Raw genomic sequence first — 15,000 nt, 5'->3', positions numbered from 1 at the left:
TCTCTCTCTCTCTCACTCACTCACTCACTCACTCACTCACTCACCTTCATTTGATTTGACGATGATGGCGTCTTCGCTCATCCCCCGTTCCTTGACCAGGCTCCTAAACCCGTCCAGGACGTTTTCCTTCACGTCCATAGTTCGACCTGAGGGCGTCGATGTTTTTGAAATTAACCCTTAATATCTGTACTCTGCTCATTTAGATGTTTTGCTCGTATTTAATTTCTTACGGGTGCAGAGTTGGAAACTCTGAGCTGATGTAACCGACACATCCATACCTAACGTATTCCAAGTAAGATAAGATGGGATACGACTTTATTCATGGATTTAATTCAGGAGAACTATGATATCTCTGTAGATAGATAGATAGATCGATAGATAGATAGATCGATAGATAGATAGATAGGTGGATAGGTGGATCGGTAGATAGGTGGATCGATAGATAGGTGGATTGGTGGATAATAACAATAATTGCTTCACATATATAGCACCTTTAAAAACAGGTGGAATAAAAGCAGAGTGCTCAGATCATGGATTTTAAAGGCAAAGGAATGTTAATAAACAGGAATTGAAAAAGCCGATAAAGAGACAATAAAAGTAAATAAATAATTAAAAAATAATCATAAAAATGGGAAAACAATGGATAGATAGATGTATGGATGGATGGATGGATGGATGCATAGATTGATGGATGGATAGATGGATAGGTGGATGGATGGCTGATGGATGGATGGATAGATGGATGGATAGATGGATGGATGGCTGGATGGATGGACTGATGGATGGATGGCTGGATGGATGGATGGATGGCTGGATGGATGGACTGATGGATGGATGGCTGGATGGATGGATGGATGGCTGGATGGATGGACTGATGGATGGATGGATGGATGGATGGATGGCCGCTCACTGTAGAGCTTCACCAGGACGCTCAGGACTCCAGTCGGTCTCTCTGTGCTCAGCAGGATCAGTTTGGCGAAGGCGTCGTAGTCGGTTTGAACGATGAAAGAATCAACATCTGCATCAAACCCTATGAGGAGAACAGCCACACTGGCTTTTAAGGACAATAAAATGTACAACGTTTACATTTTTCCATTTTTACAGTGTTTATCTATATACAGTATATTTATTTTAATTGCAACATGTTAAAATGTTTTATTTTTCATCACCGGTGCACACACACACTACCAGCGTCTGCCTCGACCACGCCCCTGAACAATCTCCTGATTGCATCCTTCCCTCCTTTACTGCCATAGCTACCAGAGGAAGAGGCCACGCGTCGTAATTGCCGTTCCAATTTCCGTCGACTTAATAAATTTATCATGTTTTGTCAAATACATGTTGTCGTCTGACGTTTCTGTGTTTACATTTTGTCACATAAATATTGTTGTTTGTCTCTATGTTTATCCGCCTCACTCGTGGCGCTTCTCCCTCCCCCTCTTGAAGAAGTAATGATGATGAGTTGTTGATGGATGAAAACATGGTAAGATGGTTCTCCAAAGAGGGGGCTTGGTGGTGCTCTTGTGCTCTTGTCATCCCACAGCTCGTCCACAGGACAGAGTTATTGCAGCAGTTCTTGAGGATTAATAAAGAGTGGCATTGCAGGTTGAGTATACCTGCATCCATCCATCCATTACATTTCACTGCATATATGTATGGAAGTATGTATATGTATGTGACGAATAAACCTCTTGAATCTTGAATCTTGAATCAACTCCACTTGCAGATTAACTTGAAAGCAATTGCCCAAATACCCTGTGTTGTATAAAATAAATAAAATATCTAAAAGAAAATGAAAAACTAAAAAAATGTTGTTTTTTTATCTCTATGCATTTGTATATATATTTATAAATAAATTTATATTAAATGTACATGTTTCTGTTTAATTAATAAATAGTTTTTCATTTGCTTTGGCAAAATAAACACTTTCTTTCCCCTGTATATGTATATTGGTATTGTATTTATATAAATATGTATATATACAGTGGGGCAAAAAAGTATTTAGTCAGCCACCAATTGTGCAAGTTCTCCCACTTAAAAAGATGAGAGAGGCCTGTAATTTTCATCATAGGTACACTTCGACTATGAGAGACAGAATGGGGGGAAAGAATCCAGGAAATCACATTGTATGATTTTTTATGAATTAATTGGTGAATTCCTCGGTAAAATAAGTATTTGGTCACCTACAAACAAGCAAGATTTCTGGCTTTCACAGACCTGTAACTTTTTCTTTAAGAGGCTCCTCTGTCCTCCACTCGTTACCTGTATTAATGGCACCTGTTTGAACTCGTTATCAGTATAAAAGACACCTGTCCACAACCTCAAACAGTCACACTCCAAACTCCACTATGGCCAAGACCAAAGAGCTGTTAAAGGACACCAGAAACAAAATTGTAGACCTGCTCCAGGCTGGGAAGACTGAACCTGCAATAGGTAAGCAGCTTGTTGTGAAGAAATCAACTGTGAGAGCAATTATTAGAAAATGGAAGACATACAAGACCACTGATAAACTCCCTCGATCTGGGGCTCCACGCAAGATCTCACCCCGTGGGGTCAAAATGATCACAAGAACGGTGAGCAAACATCCCAGAACCACACGGGGGGACCTAGTGAATGACCTACAGAGAGCTGGGACCAAAGTAACAAAGGCTACCATCAGTAACACACTACGCCGCCAGGGACTCAAATCCTGCAGAGCCAGACGTGTCCCCCTGCTTAAGCCAGTACATGTCCAGGCCCATCTGAAGTTTGCTAGAGAGCATTTGGATGATCCAGAAGAGGATTGGGAGAATGTCATATGGTCAGATGAAACCAAAAAAGAACTTTTTGGTAAAAACTCAACTTGTCGTGTTTGGAGGAGAAAGAAAGCTGAGTTGCATCCAAAGAACACCATACCTACTGTGAAGCATGGGGGTGGAAACGTCATGCTTTGGGGCTGTTTTTCTGCAAAGGGACCAGGACGACTGATCCGTGTAAAGGAAAGAATGAATGCGGCCATGTATCGTGAGATTTTGAGTAAAAACCTCCTTCCATCAGCAAGAGCATTGAAGATGAAACATGGCTGGGTCTTTCAGCATGACAATGATCCCAAACACACCGCCCGGGCAACGAAGGAGTGGTTTTGTAAGAAGCATTTCAAGGTCCTGGAGTGGCCTAGCCAGTCTCCAGATCTCAACCCCATAGAAAATCTTTGGAGGGAGTTGAAAGTCCGTGTTGCCCAGCGACAGCCCCAAAACATCACTGCTCTAGAGGAGATCTGCATGGAGGAATGGGCCAAAATACCAACAACAGTGTGTGAAAACCTTGTGAAGACTTACAGAAAACGTTTGACCTCTGTCATTGCAAACAAAGGGTATATAACAAAGTATTGAGATGAACTTTTGTTATTGACCAAATACTTATTTTCCACCATCATTTGCAAATAAATTCTTTAAAAATCAGACAATGGGATTTTCTGGATTTTTTTTCCTCATTTTGTCTCTCATAGTTGAGGTATACCTATGATGAAAATAACAGGCCTCTCTCATCTTTTTAAGTGGGAGAACTTGCACAATTGGCGGCTGACTAAATACTTTTTTTCCCCACTGTATATATATATATATAGAGAGAGAGCGAGAGAGAGAGAGAGAGAGAGACAGACATACTTGCAAAATGGTGGTAGAAACGTCCTGATGTGTTTGTCAGACTGTATTCTGTTGATATCTGCTTACAACTTCCCTGTCTACACACACACACACACACACACACACACAGACACGCACACACACACACACACACACACACAGCATTTGAGGTTAAACTCGTTGCCGAATGTAAAATGCTAATTTTTCCCAAAAGATGTGTCTGTGTCATGACTATACATCATCCATGCCTCGGCACGCTCCCCGTCATGTTGACTCTGCCCTCTGAGGTGTGCCTTTGCAGTTCCAGTTTAGCGATGGCCGGGTTCTCCCTCTGTTCCAGCATGTAGTGAGGACACGTTGATACCACGGCCACCTCATACCACTTCCCCATGAACTGGACAAAACACACAGACAAACACCGCCATGATCGTGAGTTACCACGCGTTAAAGCGACATCATGATTTAATAAATATATTTAAGACATTTGATTAATTTTATTGCATCAGCTAATTGCTAAGCTTTCACGTGTTTAATCCTCATTACTGTCCTGTAAGTAACAAAGTTATCTTTATTAAAAGGATATAAAAAGGAGAATCTTCAGCTGCAACATTCAAATAAACCCAAACTGGATAAACAGAAATAGGTGAAAAGCGATGTAGAACAGTTGGTACAGGCCACAGGGAGGTAAATGCAGAAAGGCAATGAAAAGGAAATGAGAGAATGAGAGAATTTGGGAAATAAATAAAGGATAACCGATACAGTTAATTACACAGCATCACATCAAATATAATTAAATGTAATTTAATTTAATCAAATTTAATCAAATTTTATTAATTAAATAACATTTAATTAGTGACAAAATTCCATAAAAGCGATTGCGTTCAGAGTGACATAAGCTTAAAACAGATCACATGTTTGATAATATAGGGCGCTTTTGTGCCTTTGCATTTTATCGACACGAGAAATGACCACATGGAGGCGCTGTAGAACTACCTGGAGCCAAACTACGCTTGGCAATGTGGATGTCCAACAAAACACCCCAGAAGAGTCAAAAGACAAGGATAAACGATGGGATGCACTGAAGGAATAAAAGTGGAACAAGAGTGAAAATATTTCTCATTTGATAGAGGATGTGGGATATTTCTACTCACCCTGGCCAGGTCAAAGTTCTCCTGCGTGTTGGGGAGAGGCACTGGGGGCCCGGCGAGGCCCTGCAGGCTCCTGAGCCCCACCAGGACCAGGAGGGGAACCAGAACCGCGCCCTGCTGCATCCCTGATCCCGTAAACTCCCAAGGAGATCTCTGCGGAGGGTGAGCTTTTCCCGTAGGCCGACTACAGCCCCAAGCTTCCTGTACCGCCGAGGGTGGGGCTTTTTGAGGGGAAATTCTACCCTACACGCTCCATGAAAAAAGAAAAAAACAAACAAGCTAACAGAGCAAAGTTCTGATTGAGTATCAAACCGTCTTTTTTTTTGTGTGTGTTCGCATTGATCGTGTTTTAAATGCGAGGGTCGAGCCAATGGGGGCTCAGGAGTCGGACTTTAGAATTTGAACCTGAAACAAACAACGAGTCAATTTCTGTTCGTCCCGAGTCGAGGGGATTACTCATAAGACCCAGAGAGAAGAATTTAGTGACGTCTTTATGCAAGGTGGTCCAGTGGTGTATTCAAATCTTATTTTACACATGGGGAAAATGTAAGGTTATATATTGTATTTACATTGAATAATGTGTCAATATAAATTCGACACAGTCGGAAATTCAGTCTTGTCCATTACTGGGTGTGCTTATTAGATGTACATAAACTGCCAAAAGAAAAGATTTAATCGGGAAACTAAAGCTAAGCTTGTATTCACAGTGATTATTATTTTTTGTGTATATTCTCATCCTGCGTGCTCCCAGATGAATATTTAAATGATAACTTCTGACAGGAGTTATTTATTACGTATAATTTGTTGAGCATTTCTCAGTTTCCTGAGATTTAAATCACGGTTCAGGTCAAAATGGCTGGTGTTCTGGTTCAGGAAGTAGATTAGAATGTAGAATGTAGTTAATGTTTGAAGAGTAATAAAAACACCAACAATAACAACTACTAAGTCTAAGTCTACTCAGTATTATTTGATTAACTGTCAACTCTATAACATGTGCAATAAACATACTTGTGTAAAAAAAACATACTCATCATTTTATTGTCTATGATTTCATTCCATTTATTTATTTATTAATTATTATTATTATTATTATTATTATTATTATTAATAATAATAATAATAATAATAATAATAATTTATTTCTTATGTATTCTTCTTCTTTATTATTATTATTATTCTTTATTATGTTTTATTATTATTATTATTATTATTATTATTTATTTATATATATATTTTTTTTAACTGTTTGAAAGATCTGAACCATAACATGTATGTTATTATTTTAATTTTAAAAATGTGCTTGTGTTAAAAAAAATCATGTTCAATCCTTTACATGTGGCGTCTTCATAATAAATTGTGTCGCCGTGAAAAAACAAGAAGTTTTCCGTCTGAATGAGAAATTCACACCAAAAAAACTGTGTTTATTTGAACAACGGTGCCGGCAATGTTAAAAGCAACTTTATGACAACAAAAAGGAAACGAAAGCAATAGAAGAATCAATTAAGAGTAATCTAATGTAAATAATACAACACCAATGTTAACAACAACGTGATCTTATTCCAGTTATACAAGAAAATACTTGCTCTGCAATATAAACTATACATTACAATTACTGTGTATTACTTGGAAAACAGTAGCAGTTGAAGCTACAGCAGCGGGGCCGAACGGTGAACCGCGTCAGGTACTGCATCTAAACTGAACAGAAATAAACTGTTAAACCTCGATGCTGAAGGAAAAACAACAACAAACACATGATCGATTCAAGACGAGCAAGATGAGTCACATTTAAAACATGAATTCATGTGGAATTCTGATGCAAGGTTTGTATTGCTATAGGCCTAAAAATAGATAGATAGATAGATAGATGGATAGATGGATATATAGATATCATCACTAAATAGTGGTAAATAAAATTCAGTTGCACCGTTTACGTGGAAAATATGTAACAGCTGTTATATTAATGTCGAGACATACAATACATCTGTTTAGTCACAAAACAACCGCAACAGCAACAATAACAGAACCTAACCCAGGGGTACCAGCTATTCCTAATTCCTAATTCAGTCAGTAAAAACCGAATAAATGTCACCGTTTTTTTTTTTTTATCTACTCAAGCAGTTCCAATTGGTCACTTTGAACCAAAAGGACTGGTTGAATTTTTTTATTTAAATTGTAACGGACATGGATGTCAGTGAAAATACTCGAGTCAGTTTACAATAACATTTTAAGTTGGCAGCTCTGACCTTACCTAACGCCCAGATCCTGACGGTGGACAATTCTCTGTTGGCAAATAGAAAAACGAGTAAATACATGATTAATATTAATATTAATATTATTATAACAATATACACAAGATATAAACAATATTATTAATAAAAAGAATAGCCATACATTCATCATACTATATTCCTAGTCATAATTATTATAATAAACTGGGAAGACGAGAAGAAGCTGCACATGGTTGTGATTCTCAATTTCCTGTGAACGTGTGTTTCCGCCGCTCACCTGTAGGGGGCGGTGTGATGATGGATTCCCTGGGGAAGCCACGGGAGGAGGCAAAGCTTTTGAACTTCTGGATGATCTCAGGTTTGACCTTCTGAGAGCGACCTGCCAATGGATGAACAGTACACACAAATATATTTATATATAGTTATATATATATATATATATATATATATATATATATATGTATATATGTGTGTTAAACTGTGGGTGTATGATGTCTCTCTATCAATGTTTTGGAATACCAAGATTCAAGATTCAAGATTTTTTATTTGTCACATACATATACATACTTTCATACATATATGCAGTGAAATGTAATGCAACGCACCCGGTGATAGCACACAATATGTCCTAGGAAAAAAGAAATAAAAGTAAAAAAATTCCTTTCTAATAGACCGACTAACTGACTCCTAAAACGTAATACAGTAAGTTGAATACTTATAGAATAAGATAAAAATATATAGAATAAAATACAATAAAAATAAAATGAAATAAAATGGAATAGATAGGGGGAATATGCCTATGTATATACAGATATGTGCAATTAATATTCACTTGTTGAACTGAAAATGCACAGGTTTGTCCCATTTTCTCTATAACGAAGAGATAATTGATGAATTTTAAAAACACCATTTAAGATATTATATATATAAACACATATTTTTAGTCAGACAAGCACTTACAAAAAAAAAGATTCTGGGCTTGTGTGGTGTGTGTGTGTGTGTGTGTGTGTGTGTGTGTGGGCGCGTGTCTCACCATAAAGAGCCACTTGTGTGTACTCTTGTTCAAACTTCTTGTGTTTGAGCACCAGTGCATACTCGGTGTAGTTGGTCTCCACTACAGTGATGTCCTTCATCTTGTTGTGGCCTGGGGGAGAAAAAAACTGAAATGAGGGCAAATCCAAATAAATTAAAAATTGAAAAACATAAAAGCCTTTTTTCAAAGTGGTTTCAGCATTTTCCCGTCGCCATGTAATTGTATTTCGGCGTCTTCGCTGCATCTTCACATTCCCCACACCTCTCCCAGACATTGAGGGGTTCACCTTTAAAGCTGCGGTCAAGGAAATTCAAGGACAACTGATGTGAACAAACTCTGCTTTGTTATTGATTGTAATTGATGTAGTTGATTTGTAATTTGTAATTGACATGGCATGACATCATTTAGCAGACGCTTTAATCAAAAGCGACTGACAATTGCATTTTCTCGGAATAAGCAGCATCAGCGGAGCTTTCATTTGAGATTTGTTTTATTTTATTTTATATTGGTAATTCGGTTTCACGCGGCAGATATATCCCATAATGCAGCTTGAAGTCGGTAAACTCTGGGAACAACGGACTCACGTGTGCTGAAGTAGGTGAACTGACCAGGCACGTTCGTCCTCTCGTACTGGTACAGTTTGCTGACACAGCCGGAGGATCTGGACCCAAACACACACACCACACACACACACACATACACACACACACACACACACACACACACACAATCTGTTGAACTTGAACTTGAACACACACACACACACACACACACACACACACACACACACACACACACACACACACACACACACACACACACACACACACGCTCTCTTGAACTTGAACATACACACACACACACACACACACACACAGGTTCTTGTGCTGGTATCTAAGTGAGGCCCAAGTAAATAAACCTGGTAAGTGAGGACCCATGTGCCTGGTGCACTTCTAACCCAATAAATTGTCAATTCTGAAACCGGTCCTCACAAGTATAGTTAAAAAAGAAAAAAAAAAAAACAGGCACACACACCCATCCCCACCCATCCACCCACACCCACACCCACACACACACGCTGACCTCATGGCCCACATGGTGAGGTTGACGTTGCCGTTGGGCAGGGGCGTTATCATGCCCATGGAGACCCTCAGTCGCTCTCTGTAGGGGGTGAACTCTGGGGAGTCGTAGGCCAGACCCACGCGGAACCAACGCCCTGCGAACTGCACACGCACGGAAACGCGTGGAAGTACACGCACCGCGCACGTGGTGGAGGAGGAGGAGGAGGAGGTTTGATTGAAGGTGTGTGACAGTTCAATGGGAATCTCTACTGTGTGTTGTTTGATGTGCAGGTGTAGAAAAGGGTTTAAAAAAATCATACGCAACACACACGCACGCACGCGCACACACACACACACACACACACACACACACACACCTCACTATATCTCAACTAGAATAAAGTTACGTATTTATTAAAAAAAAAACTTTGTCAAAATGGCATACATATTAAAGTTATACATATGTTTTCTGATGCTCTTTCTAGAATAAAATGTAAATGAACTGTAACTTATGAAAACCTAAAACGGGTAGTTTAATTTGACAGACAACTGTAAAGTACCTAATAAGAAAATATTTTAAATATATATTATTCCTGGTTTTGAACCCTGTTTTTAAATTCATTGTTAATTAATTGAAGTAACAATGAATTCACTGTTTAAAAACAGGTATTTAATTCGACATAATTATAAAGTACTTAATTACACATTAACAAACACTAGTGATATTTAAAGAATTTATGAAATAAAGAGCTAAAACAATAAATATTGCATTGGATAAACATGTTTTTATTTAATACAAGTTTCAAAAACTTTATAACCTAACGTAAAATAATTAGAATTCTCCTAGACCACAGCAGAAGTAGAAAAGAATTGAAGTGATAAATTCAATGAAGAGATTTTTTTTTTATATAAAGTTGTATCAGTACGATTTCTCACTAGTAATCATATTAAGTAATCATTTTTCAATTAGTATTTGTCAAATGTGTTAATCACTGCAAAATACACACCAAAAGAAAAGGCCACAGCCAAATAAAAACAGCCTTTTTGTGCCTTCGTGTTTTTATTTTATTTTTTCAACCTTCAATGACAATTTTACTTGGCACATTTTGCTCCCTACCGACGATCACCTTCCCAACATTTCACCCAACTTCCCGAGCGCCCCGGACCCGTCCCGCCTCCCCGCGGGGCTTGTACACAGGCGGCGGCGGCGCTTCCCTTGTTTTCCTTCTGGTGGGATGCGACTGCGTTGCCGTGACCTCCGCCGGGAGGGCAGAAACGCGGCGACGGTTCCGATAACAGCTCCGTAAACAAGCGCTGGACGCGGCGCGCTGGGGGAAGCGGCTTGGCGGGAGGTGTTTTGCTTCCGTCCCATGACCTTTGACTCGGGTCCTTCTCGTAGGGCGGCGCGTCGTCCATGTTAGGAGGTGATCGGACCTTTCAATTCGACTGGTCCATCCCAAAATCTGAATGAACATTTTCCCCTCGTAATATGTGCACGTTTGTTTCACCCACGCACCTGAGATCAACACCTTATTCTGGACTAATTTGTTATGTCACATTTTAATGTGACATAACAGACAGATCACTCTCACAGGTGTGCGCGCGTGCGCACACACACACACACACACACACACACACACACACACACACACACACACCTAATCTCCACATACCATAGATTTGTGCTGATATATTCTGACTCTTTCACAAAAAAAAAAAACTTGTTACTTGTACATGCATGTATTTACTCTCTGTCTCGCCCAAACTGGTTCTGTCACACACACACACACACGCACACACACACTCACACACACCACATCAGAACATAGAGTTCCCTCCCCGACAGGGTCAACTACCACACAGTAAATAGTGCGAGCAGGAAATCGGTGAGCGTTTCAGAACGTTGACTGTCCAAACACACCCCGACGAATGGTCCTTTTAATCGACAAGGAAGACATTTACACATCCGCGCATCATGAACCCTGTTTTCTTTCATTAACGTTCTCACAACAAAATCGAAACTTTTTTTTTTTTTCCCCCCGCCCCCCCCCCTCAGTGAAACCCGCGCGTGTGTGTGCGTGTGTGAGTCGGTCTCTTACCCTCTGCAGGTTGAAGTCCCTCTGAGGCTGGATGTCCGCGTTCACCATGACAACACACACCATCGCCATGAAGACCGTGACCACGGGGACCCTCATGGCCGCCGCGGGGAGAAGGCGAGGAAGGCGAGGAGGATGAGGAGGATGTTGGAAGAAGGCAGGCAGACAGCTGTTACCGTAGGAACCAGACAGGTAGAGTGAAGGCAATGCCAGCTCCCCCCCCCCCTCCGACCCCCCACCGTGACCCACCCACCGGGAGCCTGGCCAATCAGCTGCCGGGACCAGGGGACACAGTGCGTCAACTGTTGGGAGGCCGAGCCAAGTTGTGGGACAAAGTTGTTCCAAAAACATCCCTGTTTTCACCCGGGCCACCCTACAGGCAGCGGTATAGACGCGACGGGTCCTGGGCGGTTAAATTTAGCCCGCGAGGAAGCCATGATGGATTATATTCGGTGAATATAATCCAATCCAGTGCAGTCTATTTACTTCCTGTGGGGAAAGTTGGTCGGAGTCAAATAATCAACGACACATCACAGACGGTCATCATCGGCAGAGTGTTCAATAACAAGTCAGAGTTAGAATTCTATCCATTTAAATAACACTGGTTCCTCTGGAAGGCTTCGCTGACCATATACGGTATCTATATAAATTAATATATATAAATATATATATATAAATTATATATATTATCCGCAGACTGTAGATAATACTGTAGACTACTATATATATAAACTGTATATACACTCAATACTAGTGATCGCCCACTACACACACACACACAATCTCTTGAACTTGAACATACACACACACACACAAAGTTGGCATGCAGAGAGTTGGTCGGAGTGAACTCAAAATACATTTTAATTTGCGGTGAAGAAAAGGCACCTTGTGTGCCCGCCCTAAATAGAGGAGTGTTACACAACACACCTAGACTTACCTAAACACACCTTGAACCTCACTGGCAAATAAACATAAACAATAAGAGGAAAGACATCTTGGAAAGGGACCCTGAAAAATCGATCCATATTACAGGATTTGTAGGTATTTATTTGAAGCCTAATTGGTAATGAAGATTACAATTACACAATCCTATACTTACAAGTCCATAATATAGTAAGTTACTATTCATGATTAAATGGTAGTAATAGAATAAATCTACAGGCATCCATCCCTTATTCCATAGGTTTGATTTTCTGTAGTTTAAACTCAAGTCAATGACCATTGGTGCCAGTTTATTTTAAAACGACTGCCCCTGGATCATCATATTTAAATAGTGTGAGACAGGTTCTCAACGTGGGACCCGGGGACCCCATAGGTCCTTTGGGAGGTTCCAGGGAGTCCATAGCGAAATTAGTAGTTTAGACTAAATAATATGAAACGATACAAATCTCCTCAGATCTCAAGAGGCTCCGTTCCATAGACTTTTACAGCCTAATATTTGTAAATGTGAATTAAAGAATTAAAAGACAATTTAAGAACACACAGCAGACATAAGCACACAAACACAAAAACCCATATCCAAAAGTCAACAATTTAAATAGTTTTTATTAATATTGATTTGCCATTTGCAACATTGCTTTCAATTGGTTTTTCCTTTAAAAGCATGGTCTTTACAGCTAGTCACCTCCGGATACGAGGACATCAATGTGCGTGTGTGTGTGTGTGTGTATGCAACACACACACACACACACACACACACCACACACACACACGCTGAGCACTGCCGTCTGCAAAAAAACCTGCCAAAGAAAAAAATAAAAACTTTATGCAAAAACACACACACACACACACACACACACACACACACACACACACACACACACACACACACACACACACACACACACACACACACACACACACACACACACACACACACACACACACACCTCTTGGGTTGTCGATGTGGATGTTCCTGAGTACCACAAAAGAATAAAAAGACAAATAAAAGTGCAATTTATGAGGAGGGAGAGATCACAGGCGTGATGGACAGAAAACAAGAGACGAGGAAATGTCAATTGTGTGCACACACACACCAGAGCGGTGAACAATTATTAAAGAATTAGAGGGGACATCCCCCCCCCCGCCCACACCAATACCGGAGCTGCTTTTCTGTCCTGGTGTCATTACGGTTTAGGTGAACCCAACGGCATCCAGGATTTAAGTCTATGAATGATGGAGAAAAAAACTAACAAAAGACAGGTTTGTTGACTTAAATAACCAGAAAACAAAAGCCACCCCCCCCCCTCCTTCCAATTCCAATCAAATCAGTGCATCTTGATATAAATTCATTTAGATGTATGTACCCAGCCGACAGTTTTACAAAACAATGACAAAACAAAAACCATGAAATTTCTCTCTGCACTGTCAAGGGCTTTAAATTTGCACCGTCTATCCGGACATCAAGCATCTTCACGGACTTAATTGCATTATTATTTATTTTCTGAGGAGTGCATGGTAAGGCAATGACACTTCAATTGGTGTAAAAAAAAAATAAATAAATAAAATTAATAATAATCTTGTTTAGGATGGGTTTCAGCTACCATTGCCAATCGGTTATAGTGGTTGGTAAGGGCATAGCACCCCCCTCTGGTCAAAAAGGCGCACTCCGCACCTCAAACCCCGAGCCGTGCGACGCGGCCGGACTGCTTCCGTCCTGGGGGTTCGAGCGCCGGCCCTCCCCACCTCCTCTCCTCGAACATTATTCATGGGTGGGGAAAGTGCAAATCTGACGCCCGATCGGAGCCCGGGTGCGAGGTCACACGGACAACATGGGCCTGCTTGAAGAGGCTTCTACCGAGGCGGCGGGGGGAGACTTCGCATTTCATTACAACGCTTGATTACGGTGGCCGCCTTCGATTCACCACCACCCATGCACGAATCCCACCTACACCGCAACGGCAACGAAAGACAAGACAAGCGCACACGTGTGGCGGCAACACAATCGAAACTACAATAAACAGTTGTTTAAAAAAAATAATAACTTAAAAAGTCAAGTCGTGAAAGTAAAAACACAAACAGGTGAACGTTGAAACGTCGTCATTCAGATTGCTCTGAGGCGGAGCTGCCTAGTCACGCGCCCCCGGGCGGTCAAGGTTAACCGGTGCAGCCTTCCGATTCAGAAGCATCATAACAGCCAAGCGGTGGTGCCCTTATAAGAGGGGAATCATTTCGAAGTTCACAACGCAATAGTCATTGGTCACCTAGGTTGTTGTTTTGTTGTTTTTTTTTTGGTCAGAACATTTAACACCTCTTCGGCAAGAATAAATACAGTGAGACAGAACTGCCGCGCGCGCGTGCGTGCGTGCATGCGTGCGTGTGTGCAGTGAAAGCAAAATGTGGTCCGCCAATCAAATTCTCTCAATCACAAGACTTTCCCGAAGAGAAACGTTAATAGATTCAATTTCAGTTCGGGCGGCGGACGGGGGGGGCGACTCAAAACCTCTATGGGCTTCGGCACTGCCACAGTAGCGCTCAGCCCCCCTGTCGGACCTCGTCGTGCCTGGATATGTACACGCTCATCGCTGGCATACGCGTGAATATGTTCGCACTGCTGGACTAAGTAATAGACGAGCCAGGATTTGGCTCGTGAAGTCTTAACTGTGAAGCCAATGTCAAGAGGTGGTGGAAGACCCGGGCAATAGGAATGTGACAGGGTTTGGTTGTTTTTTTTGCGTCGTTTTTTTTTCGTCTCGTCACCACCCCCCCCCTCCCTCCGCACACAACAGACAAACAGAAACAATCTCGAAAAGGGAAGCCAAAAACACCCGAGATAGCAGCGTCACACGCGCGCACACGCTCGTCCGATCTC

At 41.0% G+C, this 15,000-nt stretch overlaps 2 protein-coding genes across 2 annotated transcripts in view; both read right to left on the bottom strand.

The window, feature by feature from the left end:
- Positions 1-4,894, bottom strand: part of ambp (alpha-1-microglobulin/bikunin precursor) — a gene marked incomplete at both ends in the record, with an annotated part of 26,627 nt that extends 21,733 nt beyond the window's left edge. The window contains 5 exons of the mRNA XM_080017679.1: positions 45-146; positions 911-1,030; positions 1,189-1,256; positions 3,872-4,017; positions 4,775-4,894. Of these exons, the coding sequence (XP_079873805.1) occupies positions 45-146; positions 911-1,030; positions 1,189-1,256; positions 3,872-4,017; positions 4,775-4,894 (556 nt within the window). The remainder of the gene's footprint in view (positions 1-44; positions 147-910; positions 1,031-1,188; positions 1,257-3,871; positions 4,018-4,774) is intronic.
- A 1,442-nt stretch (positions 4,895-6,336) lies between these two features.
- ptgdsa (prostaglandin D2 synthase a) lies at positions 6,337-11,288 on the bottom strand (the record flags this gene model as incomplete). The annotated part of the gene is made up of 7 exons (XM_080017678.1): positions 6,337-6,466; positions 7,020-7,051; positions 7,277-7,378; positions 8,033-8,143; positions 8,617-8,693; positions 9,116-9,255; positions 11,193-11,288. 6 exons carry the CDS (start codon positions 11,286-11,288, stop codon positions 7,020-7,022), a joined length of 558 nt encoding a protein of 185 aa, XP_079873804.1. The 3' UTR covers positions 6,337-6,466.
- Between the last annotated feature and the right edge of the window lie 3,712 nt (positions 11,289-15,000).

Source organism: Zeus faber (assembly GCF_960531495.2).
Source record: "Zeus faber genome assembly, chromosome: 17".
NCBI classification, from domain to species: domain Eukaryota; kingdom Metazoa; phylum Chordata; class Actinopteri; order Zeiformes; family Zeidae; genus Zeus; species Zeus faber.
This window is presented reverse-complemented; position numbering and strand designations above follow the sequence as displayed.